This window comes from Lynx rufus, unplaced genomic scaffold (genome assembly GCF_022079265.1).
Source record: "Lynx rufus isolate CCGP_SWC_20201006 ecotype Redwood Valley unplaced genomic scaffold, mLynRuf1.p SCAF_11, whole genome shotgun sequence".
Classification (NCBI taxonomy): Eukaryota; Metazoa; Chordata; class Mammalia; order Carnivora; family Felidae; genus Lynx; species Lynx rufus.
Window position 1 is genome coordinate 38,087,009 of NW_025814825.1, and position 12,210 is coordinate 38,099,218.

Below are 12,210 nucleotides of genomic sequence, written 5' to 3' on the forward strand. Positions count from 1 at the left end.
GCCTGGATGGCTTAGAACGGTGGTGTTTTATTTTATTTTATTTTTTTAATCAGAGAATAATCTTAGATTATTATTCAGGAAAGAATCAGGCCAGTGTGTAGTTTGAAAAAGCAGAGTCAATATTTTGGGAAAAGGAAAACAATGCCTAACGTTGATGAAATAGTCTGTAGCATGAGTAGCGTCTGGGACATGGGATACCGGGGCTTGGGAAACGTGGGTTTCACCATCCGGGGTCTGGATCTTCACAGAAGGGAAGCCAGGGATAGACCACTTTCAAGTGCAGGTACCGCTGGGAAGATGGAGCCATGGAGGGATTTACCAGGATTGGACTGTGTCTTCCAGCTGGCGGGGGTCCACGACATGGAGAGGACCGAATGTGAGGTGGCTTGGAGGACGGACTGGCCATCAGAGAATTGGATGCCTGGTTTATTATTATTTTTATTTATTTATTTTTAATGTTTATTTTTGAGAGAGCGTGAGCAGGGGAGGAACAGAGAGAGAGAGGGGGACAGAGGATCCATAGCGGGCTCCATGCTGACAGCCTGATGTGGGACTCAGACTCATGAACCACAAGATTGTGACCTGAGCCAAAGTCGGATGCGCAACTGACTGAACTACCCAGGTGCTCCTGGATGCCTGGTTTAAAAGATGTCCCCAATTTGTTCTCAGGCACCCATCGGGAGGGACAGTAGCCAGGTTCTGCTCCGGCTCTGGTGCCCGTTGGGACAGACCTGGGACAGACAGATACCTCCCACAGCCTGGCTTGAGTTGAGGGTTCTGTCATCTTTTTGTGGTTTGGTGGGGGTGGGGAGCAGTCTCCCGTGAGCCCTGGCAGACTTTGAACTGGTCCTGGTTTCTGGGGCCTTCAGAATTTGTAGTCATTTATCACCTGGCCCTCAGAACTGAAGCCAAACGAAGTTCCATTTTCATGCCCTTATCTCCATGGAACCTTCTAGGCACCCCTTTTGAGAGGCCGTGGTTCTAGCATCTCCCCTACAGCTGGCTCTGAGATCATGAGAACACCTACGTTTGTAGAGCACCATACCAGGCAATGTGCTGAACATGACTGTTACTTAAACCTCATGACAATCCTAGAAGCTAGGCTCGATTATTAACTCCATTTAACTGATGAGTAAAACGGAGGCCTGGAGAGGTCAAGTAACCTGCACAAGGTCACGTAGCTAGTAAGCCATGGAGCCAGGGTGTGGATCGTGCCACAGGTGCTTGCAGATGCCTCATCAGAGAAACTTTGGGTGAACGTAACAGTCCTGGTTCTCACCCTCCCCTCTGTTCTGCCTTGCCCCCACTAGCTCCAGGATCTTCTGAGCCACCCCTGAGCTAACTGGAGGGGCCTGCCCATCCCTAGCCCTAGCAAAGTGGGCTCAGCCTCCAGGGGAACAGAGGCAGCCTTGTGGCGGGAGCTCCCCGCAACTGCCAGCACCACTCCCCCTTGGTTGGGTCTGTTTCAACACCCCAGAGCAGCACATTCCATTCTGTAGCACAGCTGGGGGCTGGGGATTCCGGATTCCCCTGGCCGCCTGCTTTCTTCAGGGCCCCAGCAGAGCCTGCTGTCTGGGCTGGGACACTGGGTCCCAGCCACACACATTCCAGCAGCAACCACCCCCCACGTTGGATTTGCCAAGGAGTGAACTTTAGCCAGGATTACAGCCGACTAAACAGTTGTGGGATGTGAGCTTCCTTTGTGGGGCTCAAGAGGCTGGATGCTGATGGGGCTGAGAGGGGAGGAGGGGTTGGGGGTGGGCTGCTTTAGGAGTCAGGAGAAAAGCCGCCGTCTGAGGCAGGCTTCTCTGCCGCTGTCATGGCCCCTGGAGGGGGATCTGAGCAGGGCTCCCAGAAATCTTCCTGTAAGGCAGGGCAGCAGAGGCATTGTACCCCACCCCCGCTGGGCTTCGCCCCCAGTAGTATAGTGGTTAAGAGCATGGGGTCAAATCCTAGTGCCACCACTATGTACAAGCTGTGTGTCCTTCAGTAAGTTAATTAACTTCTTTGAACCTCAGCCTCATCATTAAAATGGGGATAATAATAGTACCTACTTCCAAGGGCTGTTGGCAGGATTAAATTATAATACCAAAGTGCCTGGGGTAGTGCCTGCCACCCAGCATGGGCTTGACATTTTTTGATTGCTAGTATTATGTCTTCTCCCCTCCATTGGCTTACATCGCACCTGGGTGTGTATTTTCTGAAGCAAACTCCCAAGTGTAGGTTCTGTCCTCCTGAAAGTAACAACTCCGGGTAGGTAAGATGTTCCCGTCTTTTCCCTGCCTTTCTGCCAGTAGCGTTTCTTAGTTAACCAATCAGGAATGTACTGAGCACCTATTATGTGTAGGCACTGTGCTAGCTAGGTCAAGGCCTTTGGTTAGTAAAAAAATATTAATTATCATTTAATGAACATTTCCCAAATGCCAGGCACTGGCTCCAGGAGCTTTTCAGATATTTCCCTATTTTTTCAGCCACCCTGTGAAGTAGACATTATTACTCCATTTTACGGTGTTCCCAATGTCACATGGTATCTAAGTCACAGGATTGGAACCCAGAACTGGACTCTCCTACCTCTTTTCACCTGATCCTGAGTGTTTAGCAGCCTGCCCCAAATCCTTCCTGTTCTTTATCGGAACTCTGAGTTTGCACCCGACTGAAACACTTGACTTCCTCTGCTCCCTTGCAACTAGGGATGGCCACATGACTCCGTTCTGGCCGAGGAGCTACGTAGTGGAAATCTACCAGGTGGGACTTGGGAAAGTACTGTTTTCCTGATCAAAAGGGCCAGGGGCAGCTGACAGGCTGCTTTTGCTTGAAGCCCTTCCCTGCCCTGCTGCCTGGAATGTGGTCGAGAAGTGGGGAGGAGGAGGCGACCACGAGAACAGAAGCCACCCCTGGCAGGGCAGGAAGACAGAATGAGCCAGGGACATGGACCTCCCACCAGCCCATCTCCAGACCTCTCGTGTGGAGCAGCCCCAGTGTTTCTTGGGGTTTCTGTCAGAGGCAGCCGTTCACCGACACACAGCCCAGATGCTCGCCGGGCAGCACCAGCTGTCTGTCTCCAGGCCGGCCAGGAGGGAGCATGTTGTGACTGAAGGAAATGAAGGGTGGGCTCAGGCCGCGTGGGGCTTTGCCCGGTCTTTGGAAGGATTCTTCTTGGTCCCAGGGGAGAGACTGCCGGGAGGGTCCCACAGCAGATGTCGGGAGCAGAGCAGAGAGCAGGGCTTGACCCCTGTGTAGGGTGCGGGGGAGGAGTGCTTTACTGGGGCTTCCCCAGGATGGGCTAAGGGAGCCTCTCCCCGCCTGCCGCCTCTCACTGGCTGCCAGCACCTGACAGAGGTCGCTATTGTGCTCTAGCCAGAAGTTGCTTTGAGTCCTGTGTGTTCAGTGGAAAAATAATCCCTGGTCCTGGTTGACCATAGAAGTGTCCGTAAATATTTGGTCGGGGTAGGAGTTTGGGAGACAAGGGGCAGATTCAGGGAGCTGGAGGGCTCTGGGTGAGGGTGGGCGGCAGCGGCTTCCTCGGAGCTGAGGACAAACAAGCAGGCCTCTGCTGCTCCTGACCTGTGGTGAGGCCACCTGACTGCCCGGGGAGGTGATTTACGGGCAGGCTGTCAGACCACCTGTTAGCTTCCTCTGGCCCCACAGCAGAATGTGGGCCCTTTGGCCTGCCTCACTTCTCTGTGGCAGCCTGCTTCTCTGAGAGCCCTGGAAGCCAAGGTCCTCCTCACAGGACGCGCCCCATTGTCTTGGAGGAGCGGGGAGCCTGGACTGGACTTGGCAGCTGTACGTACTGTCGTTGGTGAGGAAAGCTGCTCTGGGGTGTCCCCAGCCCCCCTGCCCTGGGTACCTCTGCCTCGTCGCTCGGCATTCCTGACAAACACCCGGGATTTCCTCACACCACCCCTTCCCTGAGTAGCAGGAGCCCGTTGCCTCCATTTTAAGCCTTCTCCCCTCCCTGCCCCATTCAGTTCACTGTAGCGGCCTGCGTGTGCTCTGAAGTTGCTGAAGAAGCCCCTCGGTTATTATAGCCACTTCCTTCCCACACGCAGGACCAAGAAGCTCCAAGCCTGAGGTAACCTCAGCCCCTCACTCTCCTGCCTCAGCGGCTGGCTTATCTAGATCAAGGTTTTCAACACAGGCGGCATCCCACCCCGGAGAGCATCTAGAGATTCAGATTTCCGAGCACCCTCCAGAGATCCAGATTTAATTGCATAGAGTGGGGCCCAGTGTTTTGCAAAAGCTCTCTAGATTTGAAGGTTTATGTGTGAAAATGCAGATTCTGATACAGCAGGCCTGGGGTGCCCCCCCCCCCCCCAGCTTGTATTTCTAACCAGCTCCTAGGGGCTACAGATTCTATGGTCCCTGTAGCACAAGTCTATACCATTATCCCTACAGTTCAGGATCAGTGCCCAGTGTGTGTGTGGGGGGGGGGGGGTGGCGGGGAGCAGGGGGGTCTGAGTGCTGAAGGAGTAGGAGAGACATGTTTAGACCCCTGGCTCTTCAGAGTAGTTTCCTGTGCTCCAACCTTCTTGGGAACTGAGGGCAGACATTGTCAGGGAGGTGTGGCAGGATTGTGAGAGCCTTTTGACCATGGGAGAAGGCTGGGGATCTTGGCATCTCCCTCTTCAGGAATAAAAGGAGGGCCATCTCCATCCCTCACTTAGTGATGGGGATGAGAAGGGTGCTCTCAAGGGATCTTACAAGAACATGGGCATTGCTCTTAGGCGTTCCAAGTATGCCTGTGTGGACAGGCCATGGGTTATGACAAGGGCCTTTTCCTAAAAGTCCCTTCTGACCCTCCCTCTCTCCACCTCTGGGGACCAGCTGACAAAGAAATAACCTAGTCAAAACCAACTTATTTTTCTTTGATTTAATTAAAAACTTAAAAAAAAAATTAAAAACCAAACCTTGCCTGCAACTAATCTAGTACCTATGGCCTTGCTGCGTAGCAATAATTTACTCATCATCAGGGTAAAAGGGACATGCGGAGGCTTTTGCTCCCAAAAAGCAGCCTGTGGGAGGGGGTCTGGGCTGGGCTTCTCCAGTCTAGCAGGAAGGGAGAGGGGAAGAGATGGGGAAGGTGGGGAACTGTAGCTGGAAGGTGCTACGACCCTAATGCCCCTCCTTTGGGGGGACTACGATGACACGAGGGAGCAGTGGGGGTAGGGGACTGGCCCCCAAGTAGCTCAGCCTAATAGTGAGACTTTCCGAGGCGAGGCCTCCCCACCAACAGAGTGGAGCTGACAGCATGGTCTGTTCTGGAAACCACCTCGTGAGGCTGCTCAGAGCCCCTCCATGCTTCCCTTGCTCTCTCCTCCCACCACCTCCTTTCTGAAACCCTGAGCTTTCAAATGAGAAAGCTCTGCTCCTAAGAGAAGTCCCCAGGGACTCCAGAACCCCTCAGTCAAGGACAGCTTGGGTACCATGCCCATTCCTTAGGGCCTGTGCTGGTAAGAGCTCTGCTCTGCATGGAACCGCTCTCTGTCAGGGCTGGGTCAGCCTGGGAATAGAGGTGAGGCCAGATGGGCAGGAAGAGAGAGAATGCCCCAGGGGTGGGGACAGAGAGCAAGGCACAGCTGGCTGGATGGGGCAGGGAGGAGCGTCCTTCAGTGGGGTTCAGCAGCCCCATAGAAGAAGGGGTAGTAGAGGGAGCAGGGGTAGGAGAACATGAACTTGACTGCGAATTTCATCTCCTTATTCTTCTTGTCCCAGCGGTAGACGGCCATCAGCAGCAGCTGTCCGTCCACCTTGCGGCCCATGACCAGGAAGCTGCCGGCCAGGCTGTCCAGCTGTGGACAGGGGCAGCTGGCACCATTCTTCATGTGCAGCACCAGCCTCTTGGTGTCCTTGCGCTTCAGTGGGCCTGGCTTGAGCAGCTTCTTTTTTTTCTGGGCTCCAATCAGCTTCCGGTCCCCATTCTCTATCTTGATCTCCTTGATGCGCATTTTAACCACTGTGTGTGGGGTGGATAGACAGAGGGACCGTGTGAGAATGGGCAGGTTTGCTCCAGCTGCTGGTGGCCCCACAGTTGGTGCTCAAGCCTGAAGTTCCAAGCCTGGGGCTTGGGAAGGTGGGCTTATATGGGTACATTTTTGAAGCTCCTATCATGTGCTGGACTTTCACCGGCACTATCATGTTTCAGCCTTGAGGTATGGGGCGGGGAATGAGGTTAACCCCAGAGCCCCTGCCTTTCCATGACACCAAGTGCAGGGTGGACAGCTCCTGGTGGGGAGTAGAGTAGGGTGTTGGGGTCCCCAGGAAATACTGCAGGTGGAGCTGCCCAACTGGAAGGGGAGGTTTGGTGGGGGGCGGGGTCCTTGTGATGGAGGGAGGCTGGACTTCATGATCTCTGGGGGTGCTTTGAAATGCGATTTCTGGCTCTGTGTGTGTGTGTGTGTGTGTGTGTGTGTGTGTTTGGAGCAATGATGGGCTGATAAATGTTTGACAGCTGGCCCTAGGGAGGGGGCCCCGCTCTGTAGCATGTGCTGGTTCCCATGGGGTAAATCCCCCCACCATGGCCCACCGCATCACAGAGCACTAGGTTGGGAAGCGTGCACAACCAGCTCTTGCTGGTGCAAACACACCACTGTAATCTGTGTGACTGTAGAATGGGTTCAGAGTGTGATGTGTGGTGCTGTGTATTTTATGTATGAGAGTATCTGTGGTATGTCTGGAGTGTGAATGTAGGGGTGAGCGTGGGGGAGGTGGTTGAAGGCCTGAGTGATCGGGGTGATCAGGACATTCAGGGTGGCTGCAGAGAGCTTCATACAGTTGGGGACTGGGAGTCTGGAACATGGGGGTCACTTGGGCTAGTCTCCCCCTTCTACAGGCATCTGGATCCCCCATCTCTGTGAGCAGCCAGGGAGATGCCAGAGAATGATTCTGTCCACCCACGGAAGGAAACTTATAAAACCTTTCTATCTCTCTCTTTCTCCCCTTACCCGCTCTCTTTCCCTCTCTCGGATACACACATACCTTGCAATAATAGTAATCTCTTTACAAACAGACTAACAACATAAAAGACTTGCTGAAGTAAGGATTTCATTGCTATCTCTTTTTTACAGACAGGGAGGCTAAGACACAAAACAGGAGTCAACTTGGCAAAGGCCACATGCTGGGTCGTGTGGGCCTGACTAGACTTGGCTCACTGTCCCAGGAGTGGAGAGGCCCCAGGACGAAGCCGTGGGACAAGTGACTGCAGCTTGCCTGGCCAGCGGTGCATCGGGTACCAGGCCGAGGTGCCCAGGGACGAGGGTGCTGTACTTCCACCCTGGGGCCCATCTCTCCCCCGGGTGCCCCCATCCATCTCCGGGCTTAGCCTGCTTCTCCTAAAGGGAATCCAGCCCTGGAGGCCCCTCTGTGGGCCAGTGCCAAGGGAGGACTGGAGGAGCCCTGGCCAGGGATGGACCATGGCCTTGAGGGGCTTCTGAAGCCCCTGAGATAACCTGCAAAAAGAGCTGCATTTCCCTGGGGAGAGGGTTCATGGCCCTGATCAGATTCTAAGAGGAATCCATGATGCAGAAACTGTTAGTATTCAGTGTGATGGTTGTGGATGTGTGTGTGTGTGTGTGTGTGTCAAGGAGAGGCACTGGGGCAGTGGCCATGTGGGCTCCACACTCACCGAAGTCGCTGGAACACATCTGTTCCATGAGGCCGTCGGCACTGTGCTCCATTTCACACTGGGCACAGATCTTGGTCACTGTGAAGAGAGAAGCAGGGGTGGAGGCGAGGGAGGCTCATGAGGGGATCAGAGTTCAATAAACCACTTAGAGCCCAGGCTAATGACTGAAGAGCCACCTCCCCCTGCCAAGGCTCCACTCTGTCATCAGGAACTGGAATGACGGTACCGATGGTCACTGAGGGGTTGTGAGGTTCAAAAGAGATAAGGTTGCATGGGGACAAAACTGTCCCAGTGGGCACCACTGCTCCATGGCCCTGGCAACTGCAACCGTGACGTGGGCTGTCTTCTAAACTTTGTTTCATTTAATCCTCAGACTATGAAGTATTACCATTCAAGAAAAGAAAATTGAGGTCCAATGTGGCTACCCACTCTGCAAAACTATTGAGAAGTGAGTGTAGGACTCAGGATTTGAGGCTCCCAGGCTAGTGCTGCAGTAGGGGTAATCTGCAGGGGCTTTCTAGGAACACAGGTCCAGGAGGGTGGGGAACAAGTGACACTGCCAGGACAGGGACTGTGGTAAACTGAGGGGACCACCCTCTAAGGTGGGCAGCTTAGCGTGGCCAGAACTTCTGATTTTTCCAGGGAAGCCACGACTCTTAATTTTTATATGAAATATTTTGTTTTATTGACCACACACACGCTTTGGGCTGCCTCTGGTTCTCAGGTCACCACACAGCACCTGACCTCTGTCCCATGTCTCTGCCTCCAGGTAGGTGCCCCATCACAGGGGAAGGTGGGCTTCAAAGAGGGCAGGACTGTGCAGCGGGGCCAGGTGGAGTTCCGAGCCTGGGATTTCCCTGCCTTACAGGCTGTTAATATTGGGGTTCCAAGGAAACCAGAAAAAGGAACCATGCCAGGATCCCTGTTAGGGACTGCACTGTCTCTGCTTGAGCTGGCTGTCTCTCCCCTGCTTCCTGACCCCAGCACAAGGTATTTCCTTTCTCTCCACACTCTCCACACCCAGTCACAGGACCCCTACCTGACTCTCAGGAGGGGACGTGGGGGTGCAGGACCAAGGGCTGTGTGGGTGAGGCGAGCCCTGAGGGGGTGGGTAGGGTGGTCAGACAAGAAAAGGGGAAAGCAGTGCTGCCTCCTGGGGAAGTTGCAGCATCAGGGGCTCCTTAGACTCCTGACAAACTGCCCAGACACAGCTCTCCTGCTCATGCCGCTGTTTATTCCCCCGTCTGGTGCCCAGCCCAGGCTTACTCTGCTTGGAAGGAGTTTGGCGTTTGGGGCGGGCCATGGGGCGCACAGGGAAGGGAGGCTGAGGCCAGGGAGAGATTAGGGGTAATGGGACTGGGGGCAGTTGGGAGGTGGCACGTAGGATCTCACGGGTTTCTGGAACCTGAGCTGGCTTCCTATATCACTTATGGGAAAACCGAAGCTCCAAGTTCAGCAGCTCTCCCAAGGGCTCCTTGTCAGTGGCAGACGCTGGCAATCTGCTCTTTCTTCCTGCATTGAGCTTTTACCCCAAGGCCTCCCAACCTGGGGGATTGGGGAAGAGAGTTGGAGAATTTGGGGTTCCCAGGTGCAGAAAATGGGGGGTGTGAGTGTTGGGGGGTGGAAACCATAGCCCAGGAGTGTGCTTACCCCAGTCTTCGCTAAACCCCTTCCCTCCGCCCTTCTTCCCTCCCGAGGTCCCAACACGGGATGGGAGTGATGCTTGTTTTGGTGCCCTGGGGTCCAGAGCTGTGGAGGAGGTGAACGGGCTTGAGCATTGTTCAGCGACCCTGGGCATTCTTGGGCTTAGGCCACAAGGCATTTATGGGGATGCCCCAGGATGGGGGGACAGCATTGGGGCTACCCAGGGATTCCAGAGGTTTAGGAAGGTGGGCGCTGCCAGGGACCCCAGGGGCGTCTTCAGGAACGGAGTTGGAATGGGGAGAACCCGCGAGCTTTGTCCAGAGCCTGGGAAGGCACTAGTCTGGCAGTGTGTGGGAGGTGGGAAGGCTGGAAGGCTGTGGGGGACAGTTCCCGGGGTACGCAGGGCTGAGCGAAGGCGTTGTGTGTGTGTGTGTGTGTGTGTGTGTGGTGGGGTGCCATCTCCGGGAGGCTAAGGGCCCAGCTCGCGGGCGCCCGGGGCTGTCGGAGCGCGCGGGGGCAAGGGTGGCGGCGGCGGCGGCGCTACCTGGAGGCGCGGTGGCAGGCAGGTGTCCGAACTGCACAGCGATGCAGAGGTCGTTGTCCAGGGGGAACTTGTGGCAGTGCAGCATCTCGGGCCAGGGGAAGCCGTAGGCCTCCATGAGCGGCGCGCAGCCGGCGCGCACGGCCTCGCACAGCGAGCGGCACGGGTAGATGGGCCGGTCGAGGCAGACGGGCGCGAAGAGCGAGCAGAGGAAGACCTGCGTGTCCGAGTGGCAGCGCTTGGCCAGCAGCGGCAGCCAGCTGCTCGCCTGCTGCTTCACCTCGGCCAGGCTCTCGTGCTCCAGCAGGTTGGGCAGCCGCATGCGCTTGTAGCCCACGGTGTGGCAGAGCGGCAGGTCGGCGGGGATGTCGAGGCACTGCGGCGGCTTGGAGTACGAGCGCCCGTGCAGCGGCTCGGCCTGCCAGCCGTAGTAGTCGTTCTCCTCGCCGCGCGCCGGCGCCCCGTGAAGCGCCCCCAGCAGCAGCGCCAGCGCGGCCGCCCGCGCGCCCCCCGCCGCCGCCCGCATGGCTGCGCACACCCCGGCCTCTCGGTGCGCGGCGCCCCCAGCTGCCCCGGCGCGCGCCCGCCGCCCCGCCGCTCCCCTGCAGCCGCCGCCGAGGTGGCCCGAGTGCTCGGCTCCCGGGCGCACCGAGTGATCCTGGCGCCTCCCACCTCGGGGCTCCGGGCCCGGCCTCGCCGCGCGCCCCAGCCAATCTCCGGCCGCCCGGCCCCCCGGCCCCGGCGGGGAGTCGAGGTGGAGCCCCCTCGGCCCCTCCCGCCGGCTCCCGTGCGTCCCGCCCCGCGCCGGCTCGCGCTCCCCTCTCTCGCGCACCGGCTTCCCCGGCCTCAGCGCGGGGCCGGCCTCGCGCCGCTCCCGGGGCGTCCTCACGTCCCTCGCCTCCCTGGGCATTACGTCGCAGGTCGAGTTCGCCATCCTTCCTCCTTATCTCCCTCCGCCACAGCCTCTCCTGTTCCTTTTCTCACTCACTTCACTTGCTTATCTGTCCGTCTCGGCCTTTCCCCCTCCGCTCTGTTTTCTCTTCCCTGACACCTCGGTTCTCCCTTCTCCTGGCGGGAGGCTCCTGGCTGCCCACACCCTCCTGCTCCAGGAGGGCAGTTCTTCACCCGTCCGATCTGGAGCATTTGTCTGAACTCCCCCTGGTGCCCGGCACTGTGCTGGCTGCCGGGGAAGCAGAGATGGATCTGACCCAGGACTTCCCACCTCCAGGGACATCGTAGCCTAGTGGGGGCGCAGGTAATCATAACGGCCATTCACGGAGCTCCCAGGGCCATAGACACCGCGCAGCACTTCACGGCTTTATCACCTACTATTTCTATTACTAGTTAATGCTTATTGGATCCTTACTGTGTCTGTTCTAAGCACATCGCATAGGTTACCCTGTTTAATTCTCAGAGCAATGCTATAATAAGGCGAGTGGGTAGTTATTATCCCCACTTTACAGATAAAATATCCAGGCAAAGAGAAGTTAAGTAAGGATAGGGGCCAGGACTTGAAACCTGGTGGTCTGGTTCCAGAGTCAGAGCCAGGGCACAACCAGGAGGTCTGGATTCGGAGTCTGCAGGCTTCCTGGCTATGGGGTGCTTAGGGTGAAGTAAGTGGCCCTCAGTCACATAGCTAATAGGTGAAGGAGCCAGAATTTGAATCCAGGCTTGGGCTCCAAAGAGGCCGGGGCTTAAGTACTCTGCCCGAAGGTAATTTCCAACCCAGGACAGGAATGGCTGTGGGAGGAGGAAGGAATTGAGGCTATCCAGGGAGGCATCAGAGAGGAGGCATTCAGGAACCCCATGTTTGCCCCCTGCCTTCCAGTGGCTTTCGTGTGGGAGGAGCCTTTGGACGGAGGCTTGGGGGTGGGGAAGCTTCTTCTTGAGAGCCTGACCTGAGACCTGACCTCCCCGGTCTTTGGTGGGGAGGTCCCCTGGGAATGTGTCTCGTAGGAAGGCTTGGGGAAGTCTGAGGCTTGGGTCTGTGCTTGCCCCTTCCACTCTTGCCCTTATACCTCCTACCCCCATCCTTCTGAATGTTTCCAAGGCTCCTGCCTTCCCATGGATCTGTCCTTCCTGTGGTAGTGGAGAGGGGTGAGGGGCCACTCTTCCTAATGTTCAGCAGACACACATGAAGCACCTACTATGTGCAAGGCTTGGGGTGTGGTGTACACACCACAGATGGGATGCTTTATCTGATCTAGTTGTGAAAAAAAGACAAAAGGCAGGACAGAAGAAACAGAAGCAGTTCAGCAGATAGAGCCCAAGGTGGGAAATGATGGCTTTTGATGTCCAGGATGACCTAGTTGGGTTCAGGTGAAACAGGCAGAGGACCTTTGCCCTCCTTTCTTCCTCTCCCAACCCCCAGCATGAAGAGGTTCTGTGGATGAAAAGCCAG

The 12,210-nt window shown here is 56.4% G+C and overlaps 1 protein-coding gene across 1 annotated transcript; it reads right to left on the reverse strand.

Annotated features, from left to right (window-relative positions):
• Positions 1–5,609: 5,609 nt before the first annotated feature.
• Positions 5,610–10,335, reverse strand: SFRP5 (secreted frizzled related protein 5). The gene is made up of 3 exons (XM_047072670.1): positions 9,813–10,335; positions 7,625–7,702; positions 5,610–5,956 (listed from the first exon to the last, which is right to left on the reverse strand). The coding sequence occupies exons 1-3, from the start codon at positions 10,333–10,335 to the stop codon at positions 5,610–5,612; spliced, it is 948 nt and encodes a 315-aa protein (XP_046928626.1).
• Positions 10,336–12,210: the final 1,875 nt, after the last annotated feature.